Below are 14,826 nucleotides of genomic sequence, written 5' to 3'. Positions count from 1 at the left end.
GCTGGGAATAATGGTTTTCCTGGTTTTTTCCTCTGTAATCTCTTGCCTCTGTAGTTAGTAAGTGCTGCTGGTTCTTAACTTTTCCCGGAACGATCCGTTAACATCACAGAGTTGTAGCGCAGTCACATACAGCAGACTGGATGACTTACACATTATAAGTGTGTGCGTGTGAGCGTGTGTGTACGTCTGTGTGGTTGTGTGTGTTTATAAGTCACAAAAGCAGCCTCGGCTGGGGCTCAAACAGAGTTTTTGTACATCCACATGTTCACAAACACTAAACAAGGACTACTGTATATCAAGCTAAATTAGCCCAAGTGGCTATTTAACCTCTTTCTTGCCTTCTGAACATGGTTGTGGTGAACCACCATTGACAACCCTGATTTAGGCGGGGAAGCTCGCTGTGCTATGCTCAGGGAGACTTACCGGTGGGGGGCAGAGTGAGGTCCAGGCTGGGGCCCTGGGCTGGGGCTTTGGAGCTGTTGTGGAGGGACCAATGGAGCGAGGCGCTGGGGTCGTGAGTCCAGCCACACAGGCCCTGCTCAAAGTCACACACACCACCCATGGATGGAGGGGAGGAGCTAGCTCCTGGAGAGAAAGGGTGGGAGAGGGACGGAGAAAGAAAGACAGAGAGAGATCGAGAGAGAGACCTCAATCAAACATTCTACAATAACATACACTAGCGTTCAAAGGTTTGGGGTCACTTAGAAATGTCCTTGTTTTTGAAAGAAAAGCAAAATATTTTGTCCATTAATATAACATCAAATTGATCAGAAATACAGTGTAGACATTGTTAATGTTGTAAATGACTATTGTAGCTGGAAACGGCTGATTTTTAATGGAATATCTACATAGGCGAACAGAGGCCCATTATCAGCAACCTTCACTCCTGTGTTCCAATGGCACGTTGTGTTAGCTAATCCAAGTTTATCATTTTAAAAGGCTAATTGATGCTCCAGATACTCAACTAGTCTAAAGAAGGCCAGTTTTATTGCTTCTTTAATCAGCACAACAGTTTTCAGCTGTGCTAACATAATTGCAAAAGGGTTTTTTAATGATCAATTAGCCTTTTAAAATGATAAACTTGGATTAGCTAACACAACGTGCCATTGGAACACAGGAGTGATGGTTGCTGATAATGGGCCTCTGTTCGCCTATGTAGATATTCCATTAAAAATCAGCCGTTTCCAGCTACAATAGTCATTTACAACATTAACAATGTCTACACTGTATTTCTGATCAATTTGATGTTATTTTAATGGACAATTTTTTTTTGCTTTTCTTTCAAAAACAAGGACATTCCTAAGTGACCCCAGTGTACATACAAACAATTTATCTATATGCAACATTTCCACATAGCATGCTTACAGACGCTCACCTCTGCTCGCCCGCTGGGCAGTGCTGCTCTCCATTGGACTAGACAAAGTGGGAGTGGCTGTGTTGGCCAGAGTGCTGGTTTCTATGGAGACACAACACATAAGTGTTGTCAGTTACATCCAAGATGCTCAAAATGAAACATACTCAATGTAACACACTCAAAGAAACAACACCGCTCTGTGAATGTGACCACAGCTTTCTGACTAATCAACAGTTTGCCCATGAATACAATTGCTCAATCTCTGCTCACTCCACGCGCCTAAATGAGAGTCTGAGGTCATCTCCCTCCCTCCCTCCCAGTCGAGGTGACAGGCTGACCCAGGCGGTAGTAGCCCAGTCATGTTGTGTCTCTTAGCCCAGACATCTCCCTCCCTCCATGGGTCTCCACTGTCTCCACCTCCATCCACAGCCCAGTCAGACCAGCCGCTGGGGCCCTGGCAGGACAGGCCAGACACCACTGGCTCCATGGGTGATGGATGGGTCTAGCTAGTTCACCTTGGAATGGAGGATCACACACACACACACTCCTTCCAGCGGAACATGGCCTACAGGCTGCATTAGGAATGTTATCGGCAATAAGTAGCCATGTTATTGGGACCAGATGGGACAACCCTGGTTTCGTTATGCAATGACAGAGGGAAAGGTTTGGGTTGATCTCTGCTTTCCAACCAGTCTAACCAAGGTCCTAATCATATTATCATATGGGAATTTGTGGAAACTCTCTTCCAGACTCTGTTCTAAAAAGTTTGGGAACCCCTGCCTTAGAGTATACTGTACATTCAACTTGTGCTTTCTGATCATTTCTATGTAAAAATGTGTATCCAAGACGGCAAAACATCCCCCCCCACCCCCAAAGCAGTCATACATTCAACGACAAACACGGAGGGAAGTTGATTACGTTGTCCCCATTAGGACCGATTGAAAGCGAGTCCTGCTGAGAGTGAAACTAGTCCTGCTGGGAATGAGGCTGTCCTAATATGGACACCATAGATGATTGATCCTTTGACATTTTACCGTGACACAACTGCCTGTGAGGTAAAACTTCAACGGATGAAAGGAATGCAGCCGGACGTCTGGCGCTGTGGAAAAACACAACTAAATAGCACTAGGTGAAAGAACAGTGGCCAGCTGCTGAGGTCTCTGACTGCGTGACATTAGCCTAACGGTAATGTCACACCCTGTACAGAGGAAATTAGTTGGCCTATCAGATTTTAATCACCAAGGAGCTATGGGGACCCCACCGGCAATACATTAACCCCCTACTCCTCCCTAACCTTTTTCACATCCGAGGACTGTGTATCCTGTTATTTTATCCCCCTTAGCGTAAGCCATTCCTCCGAGCCATTGCATCTCTGTGCTTTCAAAGGTCAGGCCTTGTCACAGTGTAAACGGCTTGACCTTTGTGGGGTGTGACAGGGGTGTGTGTGCCTGTGTGTGCGTGTATGACAGAGGTGTCAGGGGTAACAGGAAAGAGACGAGGAGCTATGACCTGCCTGCCTCGCCCCGAGGGCTCTCCACTCCATGACATGTGTGAGGAAGCAGCTACAGAGCTGCACCGAGAGGCCGGCCCTTATACAGTATCACTGTGCCTTTCTCCTTGTGCAGAAGGCCTCCTCGTGCAGGAGGGCCTCCTCGTGCAGCAGAAGCAGGAGAAGGACTAACCATGCAGGGAGAGGATCCCCTCATGCATCAGAAGGCCCCCTCACGTATCAGAAGGCCTCCTCATGCAGGGAGAGGGACCCTCATGCAGGAATGGCCCCTTCAAATCAATTCAAATTTGATTTGTCACATGTGCTGAATACAACAGGTGTAGTAGACCTTACAGTGAAATGCGTACTTACAAGCCCTTAACCAACAATGCTTTAAGAAGTTTAAGAAAAAAAAGTGTTAAGTCAATGTGCGGGGGCACCGGTACAGGGCCTATATGTATCAAGTGTCTTATAGTAGGAAGCCTGTTTTAGGATCTACTCAGAGCTCTATCTATGTTATGTCATTTATTGTGATCTAAAACGCAAAACCGATCCCAAATCAGAAGTCCTACTCTGAGACGCTTGATACAAACTGCACCAGGGGAACTGTCATGTTACAGAGAATACACTGAACAGCGCTCCAACCCTTCCCCTTTCTCACTGTTCTCAATTCCCCCAGCCCCCGACTTCGCTCCTTCTCTTCTGGAAAACAGCCATAGCTCTCTCCAAAGAATATGACTCAGCAAAATATGAGCAACAAAAAAAAAAGTCAATTATGTAACGAGTCTCTGTAAAACACACACACACACACACGACATTGTGCATGCTGGAAAAACATGTTGTTTTTCCTTCCCTGCCGGACATGTAGGGTTAAGTGTTATAAGAGGGGTCATCACCCCCTATGACACCCACGTCACATGGTAAGGGAGAAAACGCTGGCGCAAACAAGAGTGCAGAGACACAAACACAGCAAAGCGTTAACATCCTCCCCACACTCTGGATTATCATTATCAAAAGGAATAAGACAATGGGCTCCATTTTCGGCAGGCATTAAACCAGCGCAATTGTCAAACGCACGCTCCTTTACAATATTGTGACCTGTTAAAACTGGCTTCAAACCCTAGCGCCAGGATTGGTCGTTTAGCTGTTTTATATGGGCTTGCTTGTGCGGAGGTGGGAGGGGTGGCAATGTTTTAGCTGCGTCCTTAAAAACGTGAGCCAATTTCAGGCAGCGCCCGTGGGGATATTTAAAACCGACCAAAATCTTGTTTTAGCAATAACGCGGTTGTTTATGGCACGGATTTTGACAGCAGAAGTGCAGCCAATCCAGCCATCACGTACAGTGCCCATATGCACATGGAACAAGAGAGATGTACTTTTTGTGCCCGTAAACCTGGTATGGAGTATACATTTGTTTTAAAAATCCCATTTCCTTTCATTTTATTAAAAAACAAGTATAGCCTTCCCTCCTCTCAATGAAGGCTGTTTTTGTTGTCCTGCCCAATGCATTCGCTCACTTTGGAATACATCTTAAATCACGAAAGCTTTATTAAAAGATAACGTTTGAGAGCAGCAAAACAGTGAGCGGACACCCCCTTTGTATCGATGTACAGTAGGCTATTGTGCGTTATTTTAGCCAGCTCCTGTTATTATTTTGGATGTGCGTAAAAAACCCTCAACGCAGGCTATATGCCCATCATTTAAAGAGGTTTGCTTGTTTTCTGTTTCGTTTGACTAAAACACATTCCCTTTTTGGCTACCCTTACCTTACAATAACGAAAGCTGTTTCAACAGCAATGCGTCTGGTGTCTTTCTTATCCTGGCCATGCATTAGCCAAAAAAGTTTTATAAATGTTTCACTCTTAGTCAGCATGCTTTTGCATTATTCACATAGGCCTACCTCCAGTGCATAGGCTTGTATACATCCCCATTCCAAAAGAGCACATATTGTCCTGTTACCAAAGACGTACTCCTCCAAAACATATTCAAATGATTCAGTCCTATAACGCCATATCAACGGTAGGCCCAGGCTATACATTGCTTATTGAGAACGTGCCTCACTCATAATACAATTCACAGGAGCGTAGTATTTTGTTTTCTTCTTATATGTGCGATGTGAAAAGGCCTTTATTCATTGAAGCCAATTACATCCAAACATATTGATTAAACACTAGATGTTTTTTTTTTTTTACTGTTGGTATTACTCATTAGTATAGCCTATGCTATTCAATCCACAGTGGACTAGGAAGAGAATATTTCGTGCCCCCAGCCTAATTGGAGTTGATGACAACGCAAAGACGTCAATAACCTGAGACAACAGCATGCAGTATTAAACTATGAAATGTGTTGATTGGCCAATGAGTGTCACACCTGTAATTTATTCATAATTAATCAACATGATTCAAAAAAATATGCCAAAAATACTGTTTCAATGTCAAACTTGCATTTATTTTTTTTGGTCTTCTGTGATGTCTATAAAGTGTAAATTGAATACATTTCAACTCTATATCTGAAATGGTGTCGTCTTTTACAGGGGGCTTTTGTTTGTGTGTGAGGTGTAAACTTTTGTTTCAAAGTAGATGTGTTTTAGACCAAGAAACACTCTGTGTGTCCGTGATTTAGTCCACTGCAGTAAAAGGTTAAAATAGAACCCAATATGTCCGTGAAGACTGTGAAGCAAAGCCTAAGAGAAACCTCTGAAGTTGATCTTGAAAGAAGACATGAGATATCCAGGCAGAGTTTTGTGCTCGATGCGTATGTGTGTGCATAAGTGTGTGTGTGTGTGTAAGAAATAAGACCAAAGAGCCTGGAATGGACAGCAGAGAACAGAGGGGGGGGGAGGGAGGAGGGGGGGTGATGAGAAACAGAAGAGGAGAGTGGAGGAAGAATGAAGAAAAAAAACATTTTCAGACCCACGCACTATGCCTAAGGGTGGGAACAGAGAGAGGAGAGAACAGAGCCATGTGTGGGATTTAACAGTGAGAGAGAGGGAGAGAGAAAGATAGTGAGATAGTTGGGGGCAAGAGGAAGACGGAGGATAGAGGGAGAGCGAGTGAGAGACAGAGAAAGGAGAGAAAGAGAGGTGATGGGAGCAAAAAGGAGGGATGGCAAAAGATTTACAATCCTCCCTCCGGTGATACGAGGCACAGCACTCCAACCCTCACGCACTGTGAACACTCGTGTGTGGTGTTAAACTACTCCATCTCTCTGGGATCTCCTCCGTGTCCAATAAAGAGAAGCCTGTGACGCATTGCATTAACACGGGGCTTTCACCTGTTCTCAATGCCTTTTACATGTGGCAGGGTTAACATCGGGACGGCTGTGGCTGTAGCCTCAAGGTGAAGGGATGCCGGTTTGAATCCCAGCGCCTATGTGGAGACCCCACTGGGGGGCAGCAGCAGGAAGGGATGGGGTGAGGAGGGAGCGACAGAGGACAGCAAGGAGAGAGAGAGAGATGTAGGGAGGGGAGGAATGCAGCTCATTTGTCAATCTTTCATGTAGGCCAATCATGGGTGTGGTACTGAGGGTCCCTAACAAAGGGCACTAGCCTGTTATTCTGACAGAGAGCGAGTGTGTGTGTTGGTGTCCTCTTGTTCTGTGTTAATGGAGGGTTCTGGCTTTGTTTCTCCTGTAATGGCGTAGTGAGTGAGTCAGAGAATAGTGTGATAAAAAATGAAGAGGTCCACATCATCCTTACACCACCAAACAGGGCTGTGTACCTTACACACACACACACTGACTACAGTGTGTAGGTGTTGAGACTTCAGCACAGACGTTCTGTGCAGGCCCATTAGGAGCCATTGTCTGTCTGTGTGTGTGTATGTGTTGAACATTCTATTCAGGGTGGGAACAGAGAGAGGAGCCTAGAAGCAGCTCAGGGAGATGAGGTGTGTGTGTGTGTACTGTATGCTTGCAGTGATGGTGTGTGTGTGTAGGTGTTGAGCCCACTGTCTGGCGCTGTAACTCAGGCGTCCTGCGTAGGCCCAGTGAGAGTAGTGAGAGACCAGATGTGTCTACTGCCTCACATCTGGATAGCAGACCATACCAGCAGTGTGTGTGTGCGTGGTACCCTTGGGACCGATTCCTCAGAACCCGTCCAAACCTTTCTCCACTCCTTGTAACTTTAACCTTCACTCTTTCCAAGTCTTCCCTCACTTTTCCACTTCCACTTGCTTTCCAACTCCCAACTCGGGTATCCAGTAGACTCGCAGGTGATATATAGCATGCGCACGCCAACACACTTTAAAAAAATAGATATATTTGTAGAGTATTTTGACAGAGAGGAGAAACAGATGGAAAGTTTGGAGCGGGGACTGAACCCCGGTCTCCGGTGGGGAGAGGAGTGTACATGTGTCTAAGCCGGGAGTGTTATCACTAGAACCACGGGATCGAGTCTTACCTGGCACGCCACAGCCCAGTATTTCCACTCTCATCCCGATCCCGGCAGGAGACCACCTCTCTGGATAGATCCTGATGAACTGGGCCAGGGTCTCCTCAAAACGCCGTAGCTCAGGGGTGTCGTAGTGGGTATTCCCCTCAAATATCTGCAACACAACACACAAATAAAGCAGAACTATTGAAATCTTTATATAGATGACTGAAATGAGTATAAATCACACTTTAGACTGACACACACACACACACACACACACAACCCCCACATCACCCCCACCCCTACACATGTCCCCCTCCCCCACACCCACCTTGGGCAGGCTGGTCTTGCTGTCCATGACATACTCCCAGTTCTTCCCGTCTAGACCGTGCGCCACGCGGTACTTCCTCACAAAGGCCCTGTTGTCGGTGCTGCTTGTCCCCTCTCCGCCCCTCGCCCCCTGGGTAATGATCCCCCGGACCATCTTGGGGACACCCAGGTCCACTTGGAGCCACTCCTCCCCAGCCAGGGGCTGAGCGGGGCCGGGGAACCAGCCTGAGTGGCTGGCCACCAGGCGGGCGTTCCCCGGGGACCACAGCATGTCTCGAGCCGACGAGGCTGAGATCTGGGCGTCGGGGAGCAGGCCAGAGAGGAGGCCCTGCATCTCTGAACACGGAGCATCTGAAGAAGAGGAGGAGGGAGAGGGACGGGAGGGGGTGGAAATGATCTATTAAAAAAAATCCCCTTTATTTGGTTCAATGTCATACATTACACAAAACGATCACATTTCAAACCTCACAAAGAAGCAATGAGAGAGAAGGGGAGGGGTTACAGGAGATGATAGAGGAGGAGGAGAGAGAGATGGAACTAGGAGAGAGAGAGGGCAGAAAGAGCGAGGGAAAGAGAGGGAGAATGGTAGGGGAAGAGAGAGAAAGCGGTAGGCAGAGGAGGTTAGCGAGGAAGAGACCGAGGGAGAAACAGAGGAGAGAAGACCAGAGACGAGACGAGACGGAGTGAGACCGAGAGAGGAGAAAGAGAGTGAGGAGGAGCAGAGAGGAGAGCATTAGTAGGGTTGACGGTTAAGAGTACACAGATCAAAGTTTCATGCTGTTATGTCACAGCACTAGCAATGAATGTAAATTAAGGACAAATGGCAACAGAAATGTGTGTGTGTGTGTGTGTGTGTGTGTATCAACGTGAGGTCATCGTGCGTAATGAGTGCTACTCTATCTCCCTCTCTGTGAATCACAGTTCAAGATTTACAAGTGAACAAGAGTGACATGAATGATTGATTGTGACCCTTTCTTGTGACATACTGCAATCTGCGATATTGTAGGGGTTGAGAGAAAGTAGGTTGGTATCCTGACATCAAAAACAGTGTAAAAGGGCAAGAGAGGAAGAGGGAAAAGGAGAGAGACAGAATTATTCAGAGGTAGAGAAAGGAGGTTGATCGAGAGAATTGGAGTAGGTGGAGAGGGAGAGAGAGAAAGAGGGAAACGCAAGAACAGAGTATGGAATGAGAGAGAAAATGGAAGTGAGAAAATAATGATCACGAGGGAGAAAGGAGGAGAAAGAGGAAGGAGAGCAGAAACATAGTAGAAAGATAGAGAGAGTGAGCGTGAGAGAAGAGGCGAATACGGAGGAGGGAGGGATTGGAGACGCGCTGGCTGGCTGAGAACGGAGTAAAACTTTGATTAGACTAATGCTCTGGTTGCTGTCGGGAGTTCTTATGTGTGCGTGTGTGAGTGTGTGTGCGCTCATGTTACTGCGTAGTTAATGCATAAACTGGCTGGCGTTTCTTCTAAGGGGATTCTTTACGTTTCTTCACTGACAGAGCAGGAGATGCCAGAAACACATTTTGTCTCTCCAAAGAAAATGACTCTGTTTTGATGTGCAGTGGGACAGAGGATAGAATGTAGCTCTCTCACACACACACACACCTATGATCTGACAGCCGTAGAGTTCGAAGCGCAGGGCAATGCCGCTCTTCCAGCTCTGAGGCCGGATGCGTACGAAGCGGGCTAAGACCGGCTGGGGTACGCGGTTCAGCACCACCTCAGACGGGTCTGTGTTAGCATGGAATATCTGGAGAACAACACAGAGAGGGGTACATGGTTAGACTTTTATACCAATCAAAAGATCTCACACACATTTTATACCACACACACACAAAGGCCAAAGACTGACAGAAGTGGAGAGCCTTTGTTGCTGCCCGATGCATCAGCCGGCGTGATGGGGATGAGTGAATGAGTGAGTGACACAGTGAAAGGAGATGATTGCTGTGCTCGATTTCTTGACCGTAAATCGCTCAGGATAAGAGCGTCTAGTGAATGACCAACATGTAAATGTAAATGAAATCAGTGTGCTGCATGTGTGTGGAGCTAGGAGATGTGCATGTCAAAAGGAGGGGATGCTGTCCTCGCATTGCAAACAATAATCTTGGGAAAAGTGAAGAAGTGTGCGAGCAAGTCAGAGTAAATGTTTCAGCCACATACTATCTTCAGTTCTCTCTCTCTTTCTCTCACTCGCTCGCTCTCTGCCACACACACACACACATCCATAGCCCGCAGTGTGAGTCTCGCTTCGCTGCACACACACAGAGCCCCAGCTAAGCACAGACAACCTAAACACAGATCCAATGACACCCACCCAGCTGTCTGTGTTTGTGGGGCAAAAGGTGAGGGCTGGTAGGGGTTTGGAAGGGCAGACACACACACACACACACACACACACACACACACACACACACACACACACACACACACACACACACACACACACACGAACACACACACACCCACACTCCCCTTCCCACACCACCCACGCACACTACCACCCTGGGGGGGACTGAACAGTGGACAGAAATGCTCGAGGGACATGACAGGGCAAGGTCGGACAGGATTGGGTGTTCTGTAAAAGTAACAGGATGTCTCTGCAGGAGGGCAGGACATGACCACGGACAACTTCCTGTGGCATCCGCCCCAAACGTCCGCCCACAAACGTCCGCCACCCTCCTTACACTTCCCTTCCTCTCCTGACCCCTCAGGGAGAGAGGTTAGAGGATACATGTGACTATAGGAGGAGCCTCTTCCTGTTCAGGGGAAGGACACAGACAGACAACAGACAGATAGATCATGCTGGTGGGAGGAGACGTCTGACCCACCTCATGTCCGATCCCTCTATCTGGCCTGGAGGTCTTCCACCAACCCCACCCCATCAAAACACCTCCATAACAACTCCATTCCTCTCTCTCTCTCTCTCTCTCTCTTTCCATCGCTCCCTCTATCTGGCCTGGAGGTCTTCCACCAACCCCACCCCATCAAAACACCTCCATAACAACTCCATTCCTCTCTCTCTCTCTCTCTCTCTCTCTTTCCATCGCTCCCTCTATCTGGCCTGGAGGTCTTCCACCAACCCCACCCCATCAAAACACCTCCATAACAACTCCATTCCTCTCTCTCTCTCTCTCTCTCTTTCCATCGATCCCTCTATCTGGCCTGGAGGTCTTCCACCAACCCCACCCCATCAAAACACCTCCATAACAACTCCATTCCTCTCTCTCTCTCTCTCTCTCTCTTTCCATCGATCCCTCTATCTGGCCTGGAGGTCTTCCACCAACCCCACCCCATCAAAACACCTCCATAACAACTCCATTCCTCTCTCTCTCTCTCTCTCTCTCTTTCCATCGATCCCTCTATCTGGCCTGGAGGTCTTCCACCAACCCCACCCCATCAAAACACCTCCATAACAACTCCATTCCTCTCTCTCTCTCTCTCTCTCTCTTTCCATCGATCCCTCTATCTGGCCTGGAGGTCTTCCACCAACCCCACCCCATCAAAACACCTCCATAACAACTCCATTCCTCTCTCTCTCTCTCTTTCCATCGCTCTCCCCCATCCCTCTCTCCGCTCTCTATCCATCTCCCCCTCTTCCTCTCAAGTGAGGCTCATTGCCTGAAACCACAAGACCGTCTTCTGGCATGTGATAACACCCCCCCCCCCATGAGAAAGAAAGACAAACAAACTTCGATAAGAGGAAGTATGAGCCCTAAACTCACTCCAAGTGACAGTTATAACGGTTCATTTACAGTTAGAACAAGTGTGGACTGTCCAACTCCAGATATAAGAGGAAGTCAGAGGAAGAAAGGACCACAGATAAAAGCTTAATATCAGTTAAAACAGACACTGTCTGTGTTCCAAATGGGACTCTATTTCCTATGTAGTGCACTACATTTGACCAGGGCCCTACAAAGGCAATAGGGTTCCATTTGGGACAAAGACACTGTAGAAACATGTATTGTGGCCCAAGATGCACCAGATAGACAGCCAGGCGTTACACCAACTGACCACAGAGGGTGCCAGAGCTAAAGGTTTTAATAAGGTTTATTTAAAGCAATGTTTTTTGCATGAAATGCAGGCCTATTGTCATATGCAATGTAGGCCTATAGTCAAATACTTGAATGCGCTTTCAATCTGTCTCTTTCGCTCTTCTCCTTTGTGTCTGGGTCTATGGTCATTCTCTTGCTTTCCCTCTCTCTATCCTTCCTTGTCTTTCCTTCTCTCAGACTATTTGTATTATATTTTCCCGTCTCATCTCTTCTCTCTCCTCTCTATGTATCTGAGGCTATAATCATTCTACCCACCATTCCTTCTCTCTCTCTCCCTCACTTTCACCCTCGCTACAGTGTTTTCAATCTCTCTCTCTCTCTTCCGGTCTTCCTCTCCCTGTGTCGGAGGCCACTCTGTCCCCCCGGTTTTGTTTGGCCCTGTGCACTGTGTGTGTGTGTGTCTGTGTGTTAACCTAACCCCCATGAGTCCAAACCACAAACTGTCCCCCAGAAGTAAACATAACCAGTTCTCACCTACTGCCAGATGGTGAAGAGATAATGTCACTTATCTTTTAACGGCCCAAACCACCATTCACCACACAGACTAGTCCTTAGACTTAAAACGACATTTTACAAATTCCTTTTTTCCACAAGGAAACTTCATTTTGTGATGTCAGGCACATTCAACAGACCTTTTTTTGTGTGGGGGGGGGGGGGGGGCATGAGGGCTTTTAGAAAATAAACAAGGATATGAGAGAGGGAGAAAGAGAAAGAGAGCAATGGGGGTGGGGGATAGGAGGAGGAGAATCATGCTGCAGACATCCCCAGTCCCCTCCGTTTCCCCTTCCTCTCTCTAGTCACATCCTGACCCCTAACCCCTGACCTCAATATCCCTATCAGCAGGGTCAAAGGTCATTCAGCTCATTAGACACCTGGACATTTGCTGGAAACAGGTGAAGGGTCATAAAACTGTGTGTGTGTGTGTGTGTGTGTGTGTGTGTGTGTGTGTGTGTGTGTGTGTGTAAGAGTTGATGCTTGGATATATGTGTATATATGAGTGTCTATGAGTTCTTGTAAGAGCATGTGTACGCTCTATGTACATCATATGTGTTCAAGCAAATTACATGAGTGTGTTATTGTATGTGATGGTATGGGACGTGCCATTGTTGCTATGGCAGACTGTGGGTGTCATTCAGCCAGTTGTCTGGGCGAACTTTGTAATCTGCCTGACGACGGGAGGGAATAGGGGGGGAGTAACCAGTCTAGCTCCGCCCTTACTCAACACACAGGGCAAAGAGGGCTAAATAATTAACATTGTCATGTTGTCTCCTCATGTGGCAGGTCATGAAATGATAATGAACCCCCCAACGAAAATCTTACCCCACACTACCCTAGCACTCCTGCACCAGTTCACACACACACATATACACACCCTGGAACCCCTCCCACGTTTATGTGACGGTCAAATGCCTGGAGCGGATGGACACCGGCGGGACAGAGGCACCGTGGATATTTAACTATTGATGACCCTCCGGAGAAGAATGAGGTCACCGCGAAAGAGAGGGAGTGTGTGTGAGTGTGTGCAGAGTAGTGGAAGGAGATCGTGTCAGACTAGGCTGAGTCTCCCTGATGAAAACACTTCTCTAAAAACAAGATGGAGAGAAAACAGAGAATAACAAATGGAGACCTACCGTAGAGAGAGAGACAGAGAGAGAGAGAGGGAGAGAGATACAGTAGACAGAGAGAGAGAGAGAGAGGGAGAGAGATACAGTAGACAGAGAGAGAGAGAGAGAGGGAGAGAGATACAGTAGACAGAGAGACAGAGAGAGAGAGAGAGAGAGAGGGAGAGAGATACAGTAGACAGAGAAGCTCTACTCATCCTGAGATGATCTATTTGCCTTCTCTCTCTGTCCCTCCCTCTCTCTCTCTCTCTCTCTCCCTGTCCCGGTGCTTTTGGCACACCGCTGCCATCTCTGCTGTGTTTCCCTTGAAACTGATGGCACCACAGGGAGATGTGGCCAAGCTCTGCACAAGACATTATTCTCTCTGTCGCTCTTTCGATCCATCCCCCTCCCTCCCTCCCTCCCTCCCTCCTGCCCTCCTTTTCCTCGCTCCGTATGAAGATGTTGACAGTAGGGATTGGTTCCAACTGGCTGCTCTCCACTAGTGGCTTGAAGAGGAGGCCAGCAGGGCTGAGGAGTGTGTGGAGTGTGTGTGGATGCTGAGGTACAGCACTCCTTTGAAATGGTCTCCCACCCCCTCAAACAGTTGTTTCTGTCAATGTCTCCCACTCTGCCCCACTTCTCTCATTTCTCTCTCATCACACTGCAAGTGTGTGCGTGGGTTAGTGTGTGTGTGTGTGTGTGTGTTAGGTGTATGTGTGTCTACATGCGTATGTGTGTGTGTGTCTATGTGCTTGAGTGTGTAAACATGCCTGCGTATATGTTTGTGTGTGTGTGTCTACAGAGGGGGAAAAAAGTATTTGATCCCCTGCTGATTTTGTACGTTTGCCCACTGACAAAGAAATGATCAGTCTATAATTTTAATGGTAGGTTTATTTGAACAGTGAGAGACAGAATAACAACAACAAAAAATCCAGAAAAACGCATGTCAAAAATGTTATAAAATGATTTGCATTTTATTGAGGGATTTAAGTATTTGACCCCTCTGCAAAACATGACTTAGTACTTGGTGGCAAAACCCTTGTTGGCAATCACAGAGGTCAGACGTTTTTTTGTAGTTGGCCACCAGGTTTGCACACATCTCAGGAGGGATTTTGTCCCACTCCTCTTTGCAGATCTTCTCCAAGTCATTAAGGTTTTGATGCTGACATTTGGCAACTCGAACCTTCAGCTCCCTCCACAGATTTTCTATGGGATTAAGGTCTGGAGACTGGCTAGGCCACTCCAGGACCTTAATGTGCTTCTTCTTGAGCCACTCCTTTGTCGCCTTGGCCATGTGTTTTGGGTCATTGTCATGCTGGAATACCCATCCACGACCCATTTAATGCCCTGGCTGAGGGAAGGAGGTTCTCACCAAAGATTTGACGGTACATGGCCCCGTCCATTGTCCCTTTGATGCGGTGAAGTTGTCCTGTCCCCTTAACAGAAAAACACCCCCAAAGCATAATGTTTCCACCTCCATATTTGACGGTGGGGATGGTGTTCTTGGGGTCATAGGCAGCATTCCTCCTCCTCCAAACACGGCGAGTTGAGTTGATGCCAAAGAGCTCCATTTTGGTCTCATCTGACGACAACACTTTCACCCAGTTGTCCTCTGAATCA

General features: G+C 47.4%; 1 protein-coding gene across 2 annotated transcripts in view; it reads right to left on the bottom strand.

The window, feature by feature from the left end:
* The window catches only part of LOC106575102 (neuropilin-2), a 65,195-nt gene that overhangs the window by 15,603 nt on the left and 34,766 nt on the right, over window positions 1-14,826 (bottom strand). For both annotated transcript variants that reach the window (XM_014151295.2, XM_014151294.2), the window contains exons 8-12: window positions 9,156-9,300; window positions 7,547-7,896; window positions 7,243-7,387; window positions 1,376-1,456; window positions 424-585 (exon numbers count right to left, since the gene is read on the bottom strand). In XM_014151295.2, the coding sequence (XP_014006770.1) occupies window positions 424-585; window positions 1,376-1,456; window positions 7,243-7,387; window positions 7,547-7,896; window positions 9,156-9,300 (883 nt within the window). The remainder of the gene's footprint in view (window positions 1-423; window positions 586-1,375; window positions 1,457-7,242; window positions 7,388-7,546; window positions 7,897-9,155; window positions 9,301-14,826) is intronic.

The sequence above is a fragment of the Salmo salar genome, chromosome ssa17 (genome assembly GCF_905237065.1).
Source record: "Salmo salar chromosome ssa17, Ssal_v3.1, whole genome shotgun sequence".
Classification (NCBI taxonomy): Eukaryota; Metazoa; Chordata; class Actinopteri; order Salmoniformes; family Salmonidae; genus Salmo; species Salmo salar.
This window is presented reverse-complemented; position numbering and strand designations above follow the sequence as displayed.